At 44.9% G+C, this 17,955-nt stretch overlaps 1 protein-coding gene across 3 annotated transcripts in view; it reads left to right on the top strand.

Moving 5' to 3' along the window:
- The window catches only part of LOC131663375 (matrix metalloproteinase-14), an 860,133-nt gene extending 843,299 nt beyond the window's left edge, over positions 1-16,834 (top strand). For 2 of the 3 annotated variants that reach the window (XM_058933752.1, XM_058933771.1), the window contains one exon: positions 16,397-16,834. In XM_058933752.1, the coding sequence (XP_058789735.1) occupies positions 16,397-16,624 (228 nt within the window). In that variant the 3' untranslated portion in view covers positions 16,625-16,834. The remainder of the gene's footprint in view (positions 1-16,396) is intronic. The other variant, XM_058933761.1, reaches the window with a different exon arrangement.
- Positions 16,835-17,955: the final 1,121 nt, after the last annotated feature.

Raw genomic sequence — 17,955 nt, 5'->3', positions numbered from 1 at the left:
TTTTTTAAACCGATTACATCTAGGGGATAGTTGGAGTAAACATTAGGTCACTCACACCTAAGATAAATCGAGTGTCACAAGTCAGGTGTCTTAAGTTGAGTTCAAGTCTGTTGGAAAAGGAGACATTAAAACGAAAGTATCAAACGTAAAGGCGAATACACGTATATTCATACGTGATTGACGGAGTGGCTGTCAGCTCTGCATCTTGGGAGTTTGTTCTTTGATAAAGCCTATTTGTACAAGCTAATCCCCCCATTACATGGCGCGTGATGCGTAAAGGATTTTGCGTCGAAGGTAATTAACGCACAGGAGAGAGAGAGAGACGATTGCGCGAGCGCTTGGGAAGGTTTGAGCTGATGTTAACGCAAGTTTTTGAGCGGTGCGCATTCTGCAGGGGCAAAAGGGAATCACTTCGACGTTTTTTTTTATAAATTGTAACATTTAATTGTAAATAAGGGCCAAAAGCGGTAATACTCAATAGGTCGAAGCGATCCCAAATCGTTGTGAATTAACAGATGCTAGCCCGTTTGAGCCACAGTTTGATGGATAAGTGGGGACCGAAAGCACCTTAGCGACGATAAGAATAGAGAGCGCGTGCTAAGCGTGCAGCCCAGAAAATATTAGCCCAGCGGAGCAAGCTAACACCGGGGTCTAACTATAGGTAGGATAATATTGTCTAATAATTAAATAGTTTGCAGAGACTGCATGCGCTCATAATCTCGCGAGTTTGCGCCTTGAAAAGAAGGAAGTAAGGATAGTAACACTAATTAGTGTAATACTCCGCTTGTATTTTTCGCTGATATTTTAAACCTCGACCGCATCCTACGCTAGTGCGGAGGCAAGATGGTTCTGTTGTTAGCCCAAGTCGACACGTGGGCATTAAAGTTAACCTCCGCACAGCGCGAAAGCTATCTGGAAGAATTAGAGCTTCGCAGGGGCGAAAGCGTCTTCCAGTAGGCGGCTAGGTTAGGGAGATGGTTGCTGGGTGAGTACACCGTCACAAATTTTGAAGAAACAACGCGCAGTAAAGAGGTGGCGGGACGCAGGAGGCGCACCCTTCAAGCATGGCTCGATACAATATGTGACGAGTTGGAAAACCTTAGCGCAGAAGAAAACAGCGACAATCTCCGGAAACTCATCAACAGGGAGGAAATATCCGTGACAACTATATCAAGGAGATTCGCTGACCCGGATGAGGATTCGGAGGGTGAAACCAGCCGCCAAGAAGATGATGAAATCATCAAAAAGGTCCTCTGCACCATGGAACAGGAGGAGGGGGAGATGAGACGGAGCAATCCGGATCTCAGGTCACAGGAATCCTGCATCCGGAAGGAGCTTCAAGAGGAATTATCCTTGAGCGAAGCCTTCCGGGAAATAGAGTGTCTGAAGGAGGGAGTCGACCACAACCGCAAGTTGGTCGACTGAATCTTAGAAACCCTTCAAACTCTTCAGGGTATATAGGTGTGTACGGAGCGGGAGGCGCAGGACACGACCTCTCGCTGCGGGTCGCCGATGGGAAACAGCAAGTTGTCGGCGACCCAGGGATCCAAACAGGTCCTGGAAGGGCATCAACAGAGCTCGGGACCTAGCGGGATGTTGGAGCAGAAGGCGATCGAACCTGATGCCAGCCCTCGGCAGAATAGAGGAGTGGTCATTCTGGAGGGACCAGATGGCCACATACAAATTGTGGAGGAGGGGGAAGACTCCAGGAAGAGCCTGTCCATACAAAAAGCTCCTCTGCCGATGGGATCCACCAGTAGAAGCAAGCCCACCGTCGTCGCAGCAGCGGATGGGAAAAAGCCGCTGAAAAGCACGACGATGGGAGGCAAAGATGCGACTCGTGGATATGACCCTGAGGATGAGACCAGGTAGTGGTTGCGGGTAGACATAGGTGACTTTAAAATTAGAGCACTCTATGATACCGTCGCCTCATCCACGGTCATGGGTCAATTAGGTCTGAGATTGGCATCAGAGATGGGACTCGGATTGAATGTGACCAGAGTGGGCGATGCAAGGCTCGCTGATGGGCGACCATGCCCTATAATTGGTCACATGATGTTCCCCTTTAAAGTGGGAGGAATCACGAAGGAAATCAGAGTCGCCATTACGCCACTGCTCACGGACGACTGCTACGTAGGCGCGAACTTTATAAGAGAGTTCCGCGCAGTTTTGGATCCCGACGAGGATGAATTATGGCTTAAAGACGCTCATGTGAAAGTACCAATGGAAGTGGCTGAAATTGATGGTACGGCATTTCTCGCACCGGTAGGACTGTGGGAGGCCACGGAGACACAGCTGGAGGAAATAGAAGACCTCGTTAATGGATTGATTCCTGACGGAGGTCAGGCTTTAGGCTGTGCCGTGGGGGTTGAGCACGAAATAGATGTTGGAAATGCTTGATCCATCAAACAGAAATACTACCCAGTCTCTGATAGAGTGCAAGAGGAAATGCACGCGCTGATCAAAGATATGCTGGACAAATATTTAATCAAACCAGCGACCAGCGGATGGTCAAGTCCAATAGTAATGATAAAGAAGGCTGATGGAAAATATAGGTTTTGCGTGAATTACCAAAAGGTAAATACGATTACCAAACCTGATGCCTAGCCTTTACCATATATGAACGACATCCTAAGACGGATAAGGGATGCAAAGTTCATATCTACTCTGGACTTGAGCAATGCGTACCATCAAATTCCCCTAAAGGAAGAATCGCGTCCGATATCAGCGTTTACAGTACCTGGATTAGGGCACTTTCAATTCAAGAGAATGCCCTTCGGACTGTCATACGCAGGAGCGACATTCCGGAGGTTGATGGACAAGGTGATAAGCCCGGGTAAGGATCCATTCGCTTTTGTTTAAAATTAGCCGAACTAAAGAAGGGTGTTGATTATTTAGTTCCTTACCTTCTTTACTTTTTAGGTTCCTGATGGCGGCGAATCGCGGGTATTCGTCCTGACTACCCGGGTAGTCAGGACTTGGAGGGGGCTGCAACGGTAGTCGATTTAATTAATCGAACCGTTCGCGATTCTGCTTCTCGCGCGTTAGTTCGAACTATTGAGAGAGAGAGGGGGCGCGCGATCTTCTGAATAGGCAGTTACGCCTCAGCTGTGAACACGAGTTACCGCCGATTTATTTTTGCACTTTGTTTTCGCCGAATAAAGTTTTCTTTGGTCAATTACGTGCGTGTGTGCCACGACAGTATTGCAGCAGCAAGCAGCGGTGCAGAAGCAGCAGATAAAAGCAGATCAAGGCAGTGCAGCTGATAATAGAGGGACAGCGGCAGTTGAAATTTTTACAACAACAATTACGGCTGATCACCGTAATTGCACCGCATGGTAGGTGCACCTCCCGTCATATTAAGCGATACAAAATACTTTCGATATTTTGTATATTCGTGATAGTGTTATTTTTTGTATTCGCGCGGAGCGTTAGTTCGCGGTAATATTCGAATCTTCTCTCTCTCTCTTTCTAACGGAAAATAGTTAACTGTAAAATCCTATTCGCGAGCGTTAGTCTTTCGGTCCTACAAAGACTGTAGTGATTTTTTTATTAATTACAGTCTGTTAAATTTATTCGCCGTTTTCGTCATTTAATTTTCCTAGTAGCTTAAGTAATTGAAAAGGGCTTAGGTTTTACTCCAATTACATCTAAGGGATTAAAAAGATTAGGAGTAAAGTCGCTCACACTTAAAACTCATCAAGTGTAACAAGACACGTGACTTAAGGTGAGTTCAACTCCGTTCGATAGAAGACAACTAGGATAAAGCATCTGACGTTAAGGCGAATACACGTATTATCATACGTGTTTAACGGAGCGGCGGTTTGCTCTGCATCGTGGGAGTTTGTTCTTAAATAAATTTTCCATTTTCAGATTTATCTCCCCCGTTACATAGTATAATTGAAAACGTTCGAGATGCAGAAGAGATAGAATTGGATACTATAATACAAATTCCAAATTAAGATAAATAAATGATATATAACTAAAACTATATACCAGAAAAGTGATAAACGAATATGAATAATTCTCCTATTAGTTATTTAGTCTTTTTTTTCATGTAGTACGGGCTTAACTATCGCTTAACTATGTAAACTTACGTGAAAACATGACAGAATGTATCTTACATTATTGTGAGTTACTCTTATGTACAAAAAAGGGAGGAATAAATATGTTAGAAAAAAAAATGTTAAGCAATATTTTTTCGATATGACTTGATATTTTCTACTATGCCAGATCGTTATTCTTATTAGTGCATCATTTTACTATCGATGCAGTATCATAGCACCAACAGTATCCCTGTAAAACGAATTTATTTTTCCATCTTGTAAGATATCATTTCATATTGGTTTATAGTTCGTTGTAAGTCTTATTAACAGTGAGCGAGCATGTGTTATATTGATTAAACATGTGAGTTCGTATTTATCAAATCCTTCATATATCGTATACATCTGTGATACAAAGGTTAACAAAGAAGTTTAAAGCGTTTTTGTAGGAGTTTGAGGCAAGTAAATTAGATACCAATGAAAATGTCACTCTGCTAAGGTCTTACAAACAATATTGTATATCTTTGAGGTGTTAATATTTACTCTAAAAGATATTGGTTCGACCGAAAGAAAATATAGAAAGAAGACATGTGTTTTTATGCTAACCTATGAAGGCTTGATATATTTAAAATGGTTGCAGACATTAGGGAAAGTCTCACTTAATCTGGGAAATGAAAAAAATAATTTATTTTATTTTACAAACAATGTAGAAAAAAATTATTTAATGACTAAAAAATATTTTGCTAGAGATATTGCAGAATATTTTTCCAGCTAAAAAATAAGTTATAAAAATGTGATGTCTCGATAAGGCTTACACAGGTAAGGTCAACATAAGGATACCGTAAATTCATATATCTTTGTAGCTGACGCTGTGGGACAGCTCTTAATTTTTTTTTTTTTTTTTTTTTTTTTTTTTTATAGATGGAGAAATGCGTTTACGCATCTCAGCAGATGTTGGTGCTGGTATGTGGGACTCACCTCATAGAGGAATACCCACTAAAACTCCATCTGTCACCTGCACTGATGATGTTGGTTGTGCAGGCCGCGGCTTTATTTCCCAGTGCCGACTTAAGATGGTGGGGCCTGGGTTACCCAAACGCTGTAGCGTGTTGACCGTAACCGCCCTATCCTATCCCTTCTCGTGGAACAGGATTACTGGGATAAACACCAGTCATTCTTTTCCACCGTGTCCAATTCGTGTGCGAACCCTGCAAAGCTCTTGTTGTTATGCCTGGTAAGAGTTTTTGGAGTCCCAAGGAAGTCAGGTCATTAGCAGACCTCAACGACCAGATACCCTTCCATGAGAGGGTAATGGATGTGACCGAGATATTCTCGACCACAACCCCCAACTCATTTGCTATATGATGTTTAAGCTGAAGAGTATCATATTTTCTGCACTTGGTGTTATGTGCGTCGTCAAGTGATGCTGCTCCACTAACCACCTGTGCATCGATGATTTTGACGCTCCCATCCTTTACTGCAACGACATCAGGTTTCTGTAACCCTGATGGAAGACAGTAGTGCGGATTTTCGAACACGCGCCACCTCTTTTGCCTGAGCCCTGTCGCAGCTATGCGACAGATGGCATCATGCCTCAGAATTCAGCCACCATGAGTTCGGTGACAGCCCTGTACAATGTGCGCCGCAGTCTCCGCCACGTGACATCCGGCACGGCAAAGCACAGGAACACCTCCGTCACGGCGCCCTCTAGTTGTTCTTATTCTGGAGGGTAGAGCGTTAATTCGTGTCCTGTGGTACTGGATATAATCCCGACCAGGGACTCTCGCACTACCTGCATCTACCCAAAAGCTGCTAGCGGTGACTTTAGCAGCCTCACGCAACTCGCTTCCATCGTTGGATTGATGGAGCCGGGACGCCCAATAACGTCGCCGATCTTCTGGACCCGTAAGTGACTGTCCATTATATGTGAGCAGCCCCTCAGCCCATCGAACCAGCTTAACGTTATATAGATGTTGAGTGGCGTCCCGCACCGCAGGCAATGTGGAATGGGCCATTGCCAATAATCTAGCATGTATTTGTCCCGGCACAGATGTTATGAAAGCCGGGACTCCCAATCCACCATCCCTGCATTTGTTGTGGAAGTACCCTAACGGAGTATCCTTGGGCAAACGCAGCCACCTCCGAACTGCAATCCTCACCTGTCTATCTAGTGCCCTCAAGACCCTCGCAGTGGTCCGCGAAAGCACCAGACCATGATACAGGCGAGGAATAAGAAAGCAGCGAAGGATCTTAAGTCGCTGTTGAGGCTTGAGAGGAGCTCGAGTGATGTTATTTAGCTCTCTCTCTAAATATCCACCCTGCTTTTTGATACCTAATCGCGAGATGTTAATGCCTAGGTATCTAAACTGTTCCGTGGACCCAAGTTGTTTGACGGGTCCACCTTGAAGCTTAAATAACGGGGTGCTTATGACTTTATAAGTCTTAGCTTTCCCCGCTATTTGGATGGAGATGGCCTGACTTTTAGATGAATTGAATTGCAGGGCATACTTGCGGGCCTCTTTCTCAGCAGTCTTCAGTAGTGTTTCCATCCCAGCCTTAGAGGACGCGAATAATACTATATCATCCGCGTATGCCATAGCGTTAGTCCGATGTTTATGGACTCTAAACCCGATGTTGTTGGGTAGTGATCTCATGACTCTGTCCACAACCATGGCAAACAGGATGCTTGACATGGGATCTCCCTGCCTTACACCCCGCTTTACCACAATAGGTTGCGAACATTGTCCGGCCACTTGGAGCACCGTTCCACATTTCCGGTACATGTTGTCAATATACCGGACAAGGCTAGATGGTATGCCTTGTCCCCTCAATGCCGATGTAATGGCATAATGACTGACACTGTCAAATGCCTTTGCGACATCCAACGACACGGCATGCATTTCACGAAGTGATGTCTTCGCTACGTGCAATACCGTGTCAAGAACCATTGTGTTCTCAGCGCAGCCATCATGTAGACCTCTCTGTCGCTCGTCGATGATATTGGCTTTAACCAACCTCATCGCTATGATCTTATGTAATTGACGAACGACAACAGAGGCCACACTTATGGGACGGAATTCTGATGGAAGTGAACTCCCATCCTTCTTGGGGACAAACACCGTCCTGCTGAGTAGAAGTTGAGATGGAAATTCTCCAACAGCCAGGACGATGTTGTAGAACAGTGCCCTCAAACGCATTGGCACACTCCTCCACTGTCGGCTGGAAATGCCGTCTAAACCAGCAGCCGAGGCGAGCGGTATCTCACTGTCCCTGATGTTATTGGGACAAATCGGATCTGCAAGCCATTGCAAAGTCGGGTCCTCACGAACGACTATTCATTCTTCCAGATGTTGGGATGGAGCATTGAGAATTGGTTCCCAAAACTCAATAAATTGCTCCATAGAGGGCTGAATGGCGCGCACCTCGCCATCCAGGACTAACTTAGCCGCTCGTGACATGTCCTTGGTCCACAAACTTTGCATGGCAACATATTCCCGCCGCCTCTTACGCCAGTTTGAGATATGTGTAGTCGGCGTGTCCCTAGGTACTCTAGGGACACGATGTTCTATCTTGGGTGGAGGAAAGACCTTCATCACCCATTGATGACAATCATCAGGTGTAATGTGATTGCCATCCAGGAGGGCCTCTTAAGAAGACCGGGATTTGAACTGCTCTCTCCCCTATAAAAAACCTATAAAAAAGGTATCTTATATCATGGATTCATCATGGGTAAAGTGTCGAACATGGAATTGGCCAGTATACTGGCTTTCCGGTCCTCTAAAGGTTAAAAAAGTCTCACGAAGTCGAGTGGTAAAGACAGGTGAAATTAGTTAATACTGCAAAAGTCATAATTGATTCGCGAGAACGCGCTAGACGTATAATAAATCCGTTTGTACGAAAACGTCAGCATGTGCGGCGTGTATTATCTCCATGTGTCAAATATCAAAATTTTCGGACTTGAGGGTCTGCACCCCCTAATCCACTGTGGACATGGGACGCTCGACACTGTCCTGATCCTCGATCTGTGTCGAAGCGTTCCGGGAAGCCTTCTTCGGGGCGATCCACGATGAATCCCGGAGAACGTCTGCCACCGAAGCATTATGGCGCTCCCTTCAGGTGGTCCCCTACAACTGGACCCTGGCGAAGTTTCGTAGGTCTTCAATTAACTGAGTCGCATCAGGGCCCAGTTGCAGATTTAATAGCATCTGCGTGACCAACTCGAAGGTCTCCTCTTCGACGACGATTTTCCGGTCCATCTGTAACATCCAAAACAAAAATTCTCGGATAAAACTCCCTGTTGGAAGAAAAACCCTAATATACGCCGCATCTCACCGAGTTATACGTTCCCTCGCGATTCTTTGCGGGAATGTCATGGCCCTCGTCGGTTACCGTTCGGGTTTATCGGTCCAATCGTCCTTTGCACGACGGGCATGGTCTTTCGAGGCCTACCTCTCCCTCTTGTTTCCTTCATGGGAGAGTTGTTGCCTCTTACTGGATCGGTGACCGTCTCTGAGACAGTTCGATGTCGATCTCGACCTCTCTTGGTTGGGGCACATACCGGTAAATCCGACGTCTCGGTGGGATCCTTATCTACGGCTGTGGAGGCTGCTAATTCGATCCGCTCGCTTGGTAAATCCCTTCCCGGATCTTCGCACGCATTCGCGGAATCGTTCGCCTCCTCCGACTGTTCAACTTGAGGCTCACGAGGATCGATGACCTCCTCGCTTTCCTCATCCTCTGCCAGACCGTAGTACGGTTTAAGATCTTTGGCATGGAAGAGCTCAGACAGGATCTCCAGCTGATTGCCTAGTCTGTACGTGTAGGATCCACAAACCTCTTCAATCACGTACGGACCGGCATAATTCGGCGCCAATTTGGCTGAAATGCCTTGAGCAGCCGAAGAGAGAATCCTGTTCCTCTTCCAAACCCAATCTCCGACCTTAAACTCTGGTTGCCGTCTCTTCCGGTCATAATAAGCCGCCTGACGCGCAGCTTCCTTCTTTGACTTGGAGTTGACTCTCTCTCATAAATTAGGGAGCTTCTCCATATGTTCAACCCAATCCACCACAGCTTGACCCTTCGAACACTCAAGGGCCTGCTGATCTTGGGTTCTTCTGAACGACAAAGGAGGTACCGGCTGACGTCCAAACATGAGCATCGCAGGACTATATCCCGTGGCGCTATGAGTTGCTGAGTTCAACGCGAAGTTGAACTCTGACAGGTGTTCATCCCAGCTCCTATGATCACGGCTTACGTAAGACGTGATCATGGTTTTGAATGTCCTGTTTACTCGCTCGTGGGATTCGCTTGGGGATGATACACGGGAGTCAAGGCGCGCTGGATGCCGTTCGTCTGGAGGTATACGAGTTCCTGATTCTTGAATTCGGTTCCATTATCCAACAAGAATAGCTCTGGCGCGCCAAACCTAGTGACAATCCTCTCGTGTAATTCCCTTGCGATCGTCTTCCCATTAGCTTTGCGTATTGCAACACACTCTACCCAGCGAGTAAACAAGTCTACAAAGACTAAGATATACTCAAAACCTCGAGAGCTTTTGGGAAATGGACCAGTGATATCCCCGGCCACCATCTGCCAGGGTCATAACACTTATCTACGACCCATCAGCCCGCAAGGTGCTCTTTGTTCCACCTTGCATTGCTGACACACCGGGCAACTCTTACGTACTCCCTGACTTGATCATACATCTTAGGCCAGTAGTACAAGCGCCTAGCCCTGGAGAACGTACGCTCTTGTCCCTGATGCCATGCTGTAGGAGCATCATGGACCTCCTGGAGCACCTGGTGCCATTTCTCCCTAGGCACCGCAAGATTCCACGCTTCATCGTTGTCGATGGACCCTTCACCGTCCTCATCAGGCTGATAATGATACAGCCTCCCCCCACTATCTTCCAAGTAGGGTGAGAATGTGGGTCTTGGCATACTTCCTGGTATTGTTGCAAATACCAGGCGTCAGTGGTCTTCGGTCGACTATTTATGGCACTCGCTTCAATTCCCTCCTCCTCATAGGCCCTAGACAATGCGTCAGGCACCACATTGAGATCACCTCTTCGCTATTCAATATCGAAGACATTGCCTTGCAATGCTAGCGCCCATCGCGCTAGACTTCTCGTGGGATTTCTCATATTGTGGAGCCATTTCAGGCAACTATGATCAGTGATGACACTGAAGTGATGCCCTTCAATGTACGTCCGGAACTTTCCACTAGACCATACCACTGCCAAGCACTCTTTTTCGGAGACCGTATAATTTCTCTCAGCGCTGTTGAGGGATCGGCTGGCGTATTCTATTTCACGCTCCTCTCCATCGACATCTTGCGTGAGGACTGTTCCGATCCCACTGTCACTGGCATCAGTTTGAAGTATAAACTGACCATTAGGATCAGGAGATTGCAGTATTGGGGCGGAACTCAACGCCTCCTGCAACCTCGTGAAAGCTCGCTCTTGCTACTCCTCCCAAGAGAAACGTACATTCTTCATTGTTAGGCGGTTTATAGGTTCAGTGATCATGACAAAGTCAGGTATAAAATGTCTATACGACGAGGTTATTCCCATGAATCGCTTCACCTGTTTGACAGTCCGAGGTGTTGGATATTCCAATATCGGTCGTATTTTCTCTGGATCTGGTCTTATTCCGTCCTGGTTCACAAGTGCCTACTTCCGTCTTGCAGAAGTGACTTTTGGCTTTGTTGATGATTAGGCCCGCACCTAGAATTCTCTTTAATACCATTTCTAGGTGCCGCTTATGCTCCTCATTGACGACGAAACCATAATTACGTCGTCAAGGTAAGCAAAAGCGAATGGATCCTTACCCGGGCTTATCACCTTGTCCATCAACCCCTGGAATGTCGCTCCTGCGTATGACAGTCCGAAGGGCATTCTCTTGAATTGAAAGTGCCCTAATCCAGGTACTGTAAACGCTGATGTCGGACGCGATTCTTCCTTTAGGGGAATTTGATGGTACGCACTGCTCAAGTCCAGAGTAGATATGAACTTTGCATCCCTTATCCGTCTTAGGATGTCGTTCATATATGGTAAAGGCTAGGTATCAGGTTTGGTAATCGTATTTACCTTTTGGTAATTCACGCAAAACCTATATTTTCCATCAGCCTTCTTTATCATTACTATTGGACTTGACCATCCGCTGGTCGCTGGTTTGATTAAATAATTGCCCAGCATATCTTTGATCAGCGCGTACATTTCCTCTCACAGTCAATCAGAGACTGGGTAGTATTTCTGTTTGATGGGTCGAACATTTCCAACATCTATTTCGGGCTCAACCCCCACGGCACAGCCTAAAGCCTGACCTCCGTCAGGAATCAATCCATTAACGATGTCTTCTATTTCCTCCAGCTGTGTCTCCGTGGCCTCCCACAGTCCTATCGGTGAGAGAAATGCCGTACCATCAATACCGACGACTTCCATTGGTACTTTCACCAGGGCGTCCTTAAGCCATAATTCATCCTCGTCGGGATCCAAACCTGCGCTGAACTCTCTTATAAAGTTCGCGCCTACGTAACAGTCATCCGTGGGCAGTGGCGTAATGGCGACTCTGATTTCCATCGTGATTCCTCCTACTTTAAAGGGGAACATCACGTGACCAATTATAGGGCTTGGGCGCCCATCAGCGATCCTTGCATCGCCCGCTCTGGTCATATTCAATCCGAGTCGCATCTCCGATGCCAATCTTAACCCTCATTGACCCATGACCGTGGATGAGGCACCGGTATTATAGAGTGCTCTAATTTTAAAGTCACCTATGTCTACCCGCAACCATCACCTGGTCTCATCCTCAGGGTCATATTCACAAGTCGCATCTTTGCCTCCCTTCGTCGTGCTTTTCAGCAGCTTTTTCCGTTCCGCTGCTGCAACGACGGTGGGCCTGTTTCTACTCGTGGATTTCTTCGGCAGAGGAACTTTTTCTGTGGAGAGGCTTTTCCTGGAGTCTTCCCCCTCCTCCACAACCTGTATGTGGCCATCTCGTCCTTCCAGAATGACCACCCATCTATTCTGCCGAGGACTGGCATCGGGTTCGATCGCCTTCTGCTCCAACATACCGCTAGGCCCCGAGCTCTCTTGATGCCCTTCCAGGACCTGTTTGGATCTCTGGGTCGCCGACAACTTGCTGTTTCCCATCGACGACCCGCAGCGAGAGGTCGAATCTACTGAAGGCGCGGAGATTACCTCTTCTCTTCGCTCTCCTTGCCGTTTCCCTTGTTTTAATCTGGGCAGAATTTACGACTAAATCCCAGTTTGCCACAAGCGGGACACTGGAGGGTCTTGGTGAAGTTGATCTTCCGCCTCTGTCCTTCTCGCCGCTCGCCAGGAGACCTGGGAGAAGGAGAATTTTTCCTTCCCCCACGCCATCGGCTCTTACGCTGATCTGGAAGGCTGCCTTGCTTCTCATTGGCTAACTTGCACAACATCCGCTCGATGCCCTCCAGACGATCTTCCATCTTCTTTTTAGAAGTGGAAGCTTGCGTAGCCGATACCGATGCTTGTTCGGTAGGCCTCCTGGCTGGGTTCTCCACGCCCTGTCCGCGCTGCGGATCTCCCTCCTTCTTCGCACGCGCCTTCCCTTCACTGGCCATTGCAACGGTTTGGGGTTTATTACCAGCCGTTCTTTTGCTCGGCTGGTAGGCTTGCTGAGGGAAGATCGTCGAATTGGAGTCGGCGAATACATGTGGACGACGACCGTAAGATAAGGTGTTCTGTACCTCAGTTGCCTTCCTGTTGAATTCGCTTATCGACTTCATCTCGCTCCGATGCAGCTGAAATTGGATGTTTGGAAGGAGGTTTGCATGAAGTAGGTCTAATAACCTCTCCAAGGGCATTGGTGGTTCCAGTCTATTGACAAGAACCACCAGATTGAACGCGTAGTCTCGAACTAGTTCGTCCTCACTCTGGAACCGGTTCTGGGCTTCCTGCAACAGCCTTTGTTGCTGTTGCGTACTAGTGCCGAACCAATCCCGGGCGTCAGCGACGAAATCTACATAACTAAGCCACTGGTACTTTTTGTTATCTTACCAGGACCTCGCGTTAACTTTGAGGATCTCTGATACGGAACAAAGCACTGCTTCATCAGTTAGCCCTGCGCCCACGCGCAGATCTTCCAACCTTGACAGAAACGTATCTACGCTCTGTGCCCTACTGCCCGCAAACCTCAATTTTCATCCGCGGACAATTTTTCCAACATCTCAGGTTGTAGAGAGCCCCGAGGATAGTTGAGGACCGGTGCCAGATGATCCGCTTCGACTCCTCTGTCGAACAGGTGCGGATGTCCCATACTGTTGCGGATCCTCTTTACCTCCTCTTCTTTGGAGGGCTTCCGGTCGGGTGACGTCCCTTCTCCTGGGTAGTGGTCTTGGGGGAGCCGGTGTGCTTCCCGGAATCCCAGAATCGTAGTGACAGGTGAATGTGTCCTGAAAGTGTACATTACATCCGGATCGCGGTTGAACCGAGTCGCGCTGAGAAGAGCGGCTAGCATTGGTCATCTCATGCATTGTGTCTTATTCGTAAGCTGTCGTATTCGTAGGCGCATGTCCTGTGCCTCGCGCTCCGCACACACCTGTATTCCCTGCAGAGTCTGAAGGGTTTCTAGGATTCGACCTACCAGTTTGCGGTTGCGGTCGACTCCCTCCTTCAGGTACTATATTTCTCGGAAGGCTTCACTCAAGGATAATTCTTCCAGAGTTTCCTTCCGGGTGCAGGATTCTTACGACCTAAGAACCGGATTGCTCCATCTCCTCTCCCCCTCCTCCTGCTCCTGGGTGTGGAGGGCCTTCTGGATGAGTTCATCCTCGTCTTGGCGGCTGGCTTCACCCTCAGAATCCTCATCCGGGCACGCGAATGTCCTTGACATATCTGTCAAGGATATTCCCCCCCTATTGATGATTCTCAGGGAATGGTCGCTGTTCTCGTCTGCGCTGTGGTTTTCCAACTCGTCACAGACTGTGTCGTGCCACGCTTGTCGGGTGCGCCTCCTATGCCCCGCCACCTCTTTACTACGTGTGGTCTCTTCGAAATCTGTGACGGTATACTGTCCTAGCAACTATCTCCCAAGCCTAGCTACCTGCTGGATGACACTTCCATCCTTGCGCAGCTCTAAATCCACCAAGTAGCGTTCGCGCTGTGCGGAGGTCAGCTTTAATGCCCAATTGTCGATTAGAGCAGATAACAGAGCCATCTTGCCTCCGCACGGGTGTAGGATGCGGTCGAGGTTTGAAATTATCGACCTAATCGACCACTACCGCTTCCTATCATCCAAGGTATGAGCGGGGTGTACACCATTTAGTGTAACTACCCTTAATGCCTCCTTTTTATAAAGCACAAACTCGCGAGATTATGAGCGCGTGCAGTCTCCGCAAACTACTATATCTATTAATATTATAAAAATATCCTACCTAAGGTCGGAGCCTGCTGTTTGCTTGCTCCGCCTGGCTGATATTTTCTGGATTGCACGCTTACGTCTCGCTCTCTGCGTTTGTCGTCGATCAGATGCTTCCAACCCCCCTTTATCCACCAAACTTTAGGTGAAATGGGTTAACACCTGATTACTCCGAACGACCCGAAATCACTTCGACCTACTAATAATTATCGCTTTCAGCCCTTTTTACAATCAACTTAACAATTTTTAAGTAAAAAGTTCGAAGTGATTTCGTTTTTTCCCCAGCAGAGAGCGTACTGCTCACGATCTCACGCTATCACCCTCTCAAACCTTCCTAAGCCCTCGCGCAATCGTCTCTCTCTCTCGTGCGTCGATTACCTTCGACGGACAATCCTATTCGCACTAAACGGGTCTTAATACCAGTTGGGTGCCATGTAACGGGAAAGGTTATCTAAAAAAATGAGAAATTTATTTAAGAACAAACTCCCACGATGCAGAGCAAACCGCCGCTCCGTTAAACACGTATCATAGTACGTGTATTCGCCTTAACGTCAGATGATTTATCCTAGTTGTATTCTATCGATCGGAGTTGAACTCACCTTAAGTCACGTGTCTTGTTACACTTGATGAGTTTTAAGTGTGAGCGACTTTACTCTTAATCTTCTTAATCCCCTAGATGTAATTGGATTAAAACCTAAGCCTGTTTCAAATACTTAAGCTACCAGGAAAATCAAACGACGAAAATGGTGAATAAATTTAACAGACTTTATTTAATAAAAAATCACTACAGTCTTTGTAGGGCCGAAAGACTAACGCACACGAATAGGATTTTACAGTTAACTATTTTCTGTGAGAAAGAGAGAGAGAAGATTCGAATATTACCGCGAACCAACGCTCCGCGCGAATACATAAAATAACACTATCACGAATATACAAAATATCGAAAGTATTTTGTATCGCATATAATGACGGAAGGTGCACCTACCATGCGGTGCAATTACGGTGATCAGCCGTAATTGTTGATGCAAAATTATCAACTGCCGCTGCCCCTCGATAATCAGCTGCGCTGCCTTGTACTGCCTCCAATTAGCTGCAATACTTCTTCTGCATTGCTGCTGCTTTTTACCTCAGGAATACTGTTGCACTTACGGACGAAATTGTCCCAGAAAACTAATTATTTGGCGAAAATTAAGTGCGACTCAAATCGACGGTAAATTCGCGTTCACAGCTGAGGTGTAACTGCTTATTCAAAAGATCGCGCGCCCCCTCTCTCTCTTAATTGTTAGAACTAACGCGCGAGAAGCAGAATCGCAAACGGTTCGATTAATTAAATCGACTAACGTTGCAATATATAAAAACTAATAAGTACTGAAACAATCATCAGTAACAAAATAATAAAGTACAAATTTGATAACATGCAGGTCTCAGGTTTAAGTCTCCGTCAGGTGATCGGTTACTTTTTTTTCCATTTCTCCCGTGCAATTAATATTGTATGAAAGCTGCCCTATTATCCTACTGTCATGTCATATTGTCCAGAATATGCGTGTATTATTTATTTATTCAATATTTAGTAAAGAATCTATTATTGAGTACTAAATTTGAACATATGTCGTACAAATTAGGTTTACAATTTATATGTGTATGAATTTCGTACGAGTATTACTCAAGACTTGTACAGATTTTGTGAGTATTCTTCTATAAATTTCATACAGATTCTGTACAAAATTTAAATATATATTTCCAGTGAGATGGACTTATAAAATTAAAAATAAAAAACTTTTATTTCTATACAAAGTGAAAACTATTTATAGACTAATTACTATTAATGTAAACTATTTCAAAAATTATTTATGAATATAGAACGATGATTATAAGTACAATAATAAAAATAATATATGAATAAAATTTTGTTGCAGTATTCTTATAACCTCATTAATATGGTTGTTTTAGGTAGATACTGCTAATCCTTTATTTCCAAGGGCTACTGCTTATTGGTGGTTTGGTTGCAGATCTTCAAATAAAGAAACTTTGAATTATGTTCAGTGGCATTCTAGGAATAATTCAGAAAGATTAAATTCAAATTCTAAGGACTTGAAAGCAAATTATAATAGTATAATTGAAAACGTTCGAGATGCAGAAGAGATAGAATTGGATACTATAACACAAATTCCAAATTAAGATAAATAAATGATATATAACTAAATATATACCAGAAAAGTGATAAACGAATATGAATAATTCTCCTATTAGTTATTTAGTCTTTTTTTTCATGTAGTACGGGCTTAACTATCGCTTAACTATGTATTACGTAAAATCATGACAGAATGTATCTTACATTATTGTGAGTTACTCTTATGTACAAAAAAGGGAGGAATAAATATGTTAGAAAAAAAAAATGTTAAGCAATATTTTTTCGATATGACTTGATATTTTCTACTATGCCAGATCGTTATTCTTATTAGTGCATCATTTTACTATCGATGCAGTATCATAGCACCAACAGTATCCCTGTAAAACGAATTTATTTTTCCATCTTGTAAGATATCATTCCATATTGGTTTATAGTTCGTTGTAAGTCTTATTAACAGTGAGCGAGCATGTGTTATATTGATTAAACATGTGAGTTCGTATTTATCAAATCCTTCATATATCGTATACATCTGTGATACAAAGGTTAACAAAGAAGTTTAAAGCGTTTTTGTAGGAGTTTGAGGCAAGTAAATTAGATACCAATGAAAATGTCACTCTGCTAAGGTCTTACAAACAATATTGTATATCTTTGAGGTGTTAATATTTACTCTAAAAGATATTGGTTCGACCGAAAGAAAATATAGAAAGAAGACATGTGTTTTTATGCTAACCTATGAAGGCTTGATATATTTAAAATGGTTGCAGACATTAGGGAAAGTCTCACTTAATCTGGGAAATGAAAAAAATAATTTATTTTATTTTACAAACAATGTAGAAAAAAATTATTTAATGACTAAAAAATATTTTGCTAGAGATATTGCAGAATATTTTTCCAGCTAAAAAATAAGTTATAAAAATGTGATGTCTCGATAAGGCTTACACAGGTAAGGTCAACATAAGGATACCGTAAATTCCTATATCTTTGTAGCTGACGCTGTGGGACAGCTCTTAACCTTAAGAAGACCGGGATTTGAACTGCTCTCTCCCCTATAAAAAACCTATAAAAAAGGTATCTTATATCATGGATTCATCATGGGTAAAGTGTCGAACATGGAATTGGCCAGTATACTGGCTTTCCGGTCCTCTAAAGGTTAAAAAAGTCTCACGAAGTCGAGTGGTAAAGACAGGTGAAATTAGTTAATACTGCAAAAATCATAATTGATTCGCGAGAACGCGCTAGACGTATAATAAATCCGTTTGTACGAAAACGTCAGCATGTGCGGCGTGTATTATCTCCATGTGTCAAATATCAAATTTTTCTAACTTGCGGTGAGCCAAGGTGGGGAAATTAGCGCTTCTAAGATGCATTTTTTGTCAAC

The sequence above is a fragment of the Phymastichus coffea genome, unplaced genomic scaffold, assembly GCF_024137745.1.
Source record: "Phymastichus coffea isolate CEN01 unplaced genomic scaffold, Cenicafe_Pcof_1.1 PCOF00002, whole genome shotgun sequence".
In the NCBI taxonomy this organism is placed as follows: Eukaryota; Metazoa; Arthropoda; class Insecta; order Hymenoptera; family Eulophidae; genus Phymastichus; species Phymastichus coffea.
This window is presented reverse-complemented; position numbering and strand designations above follow the sequence as displayed.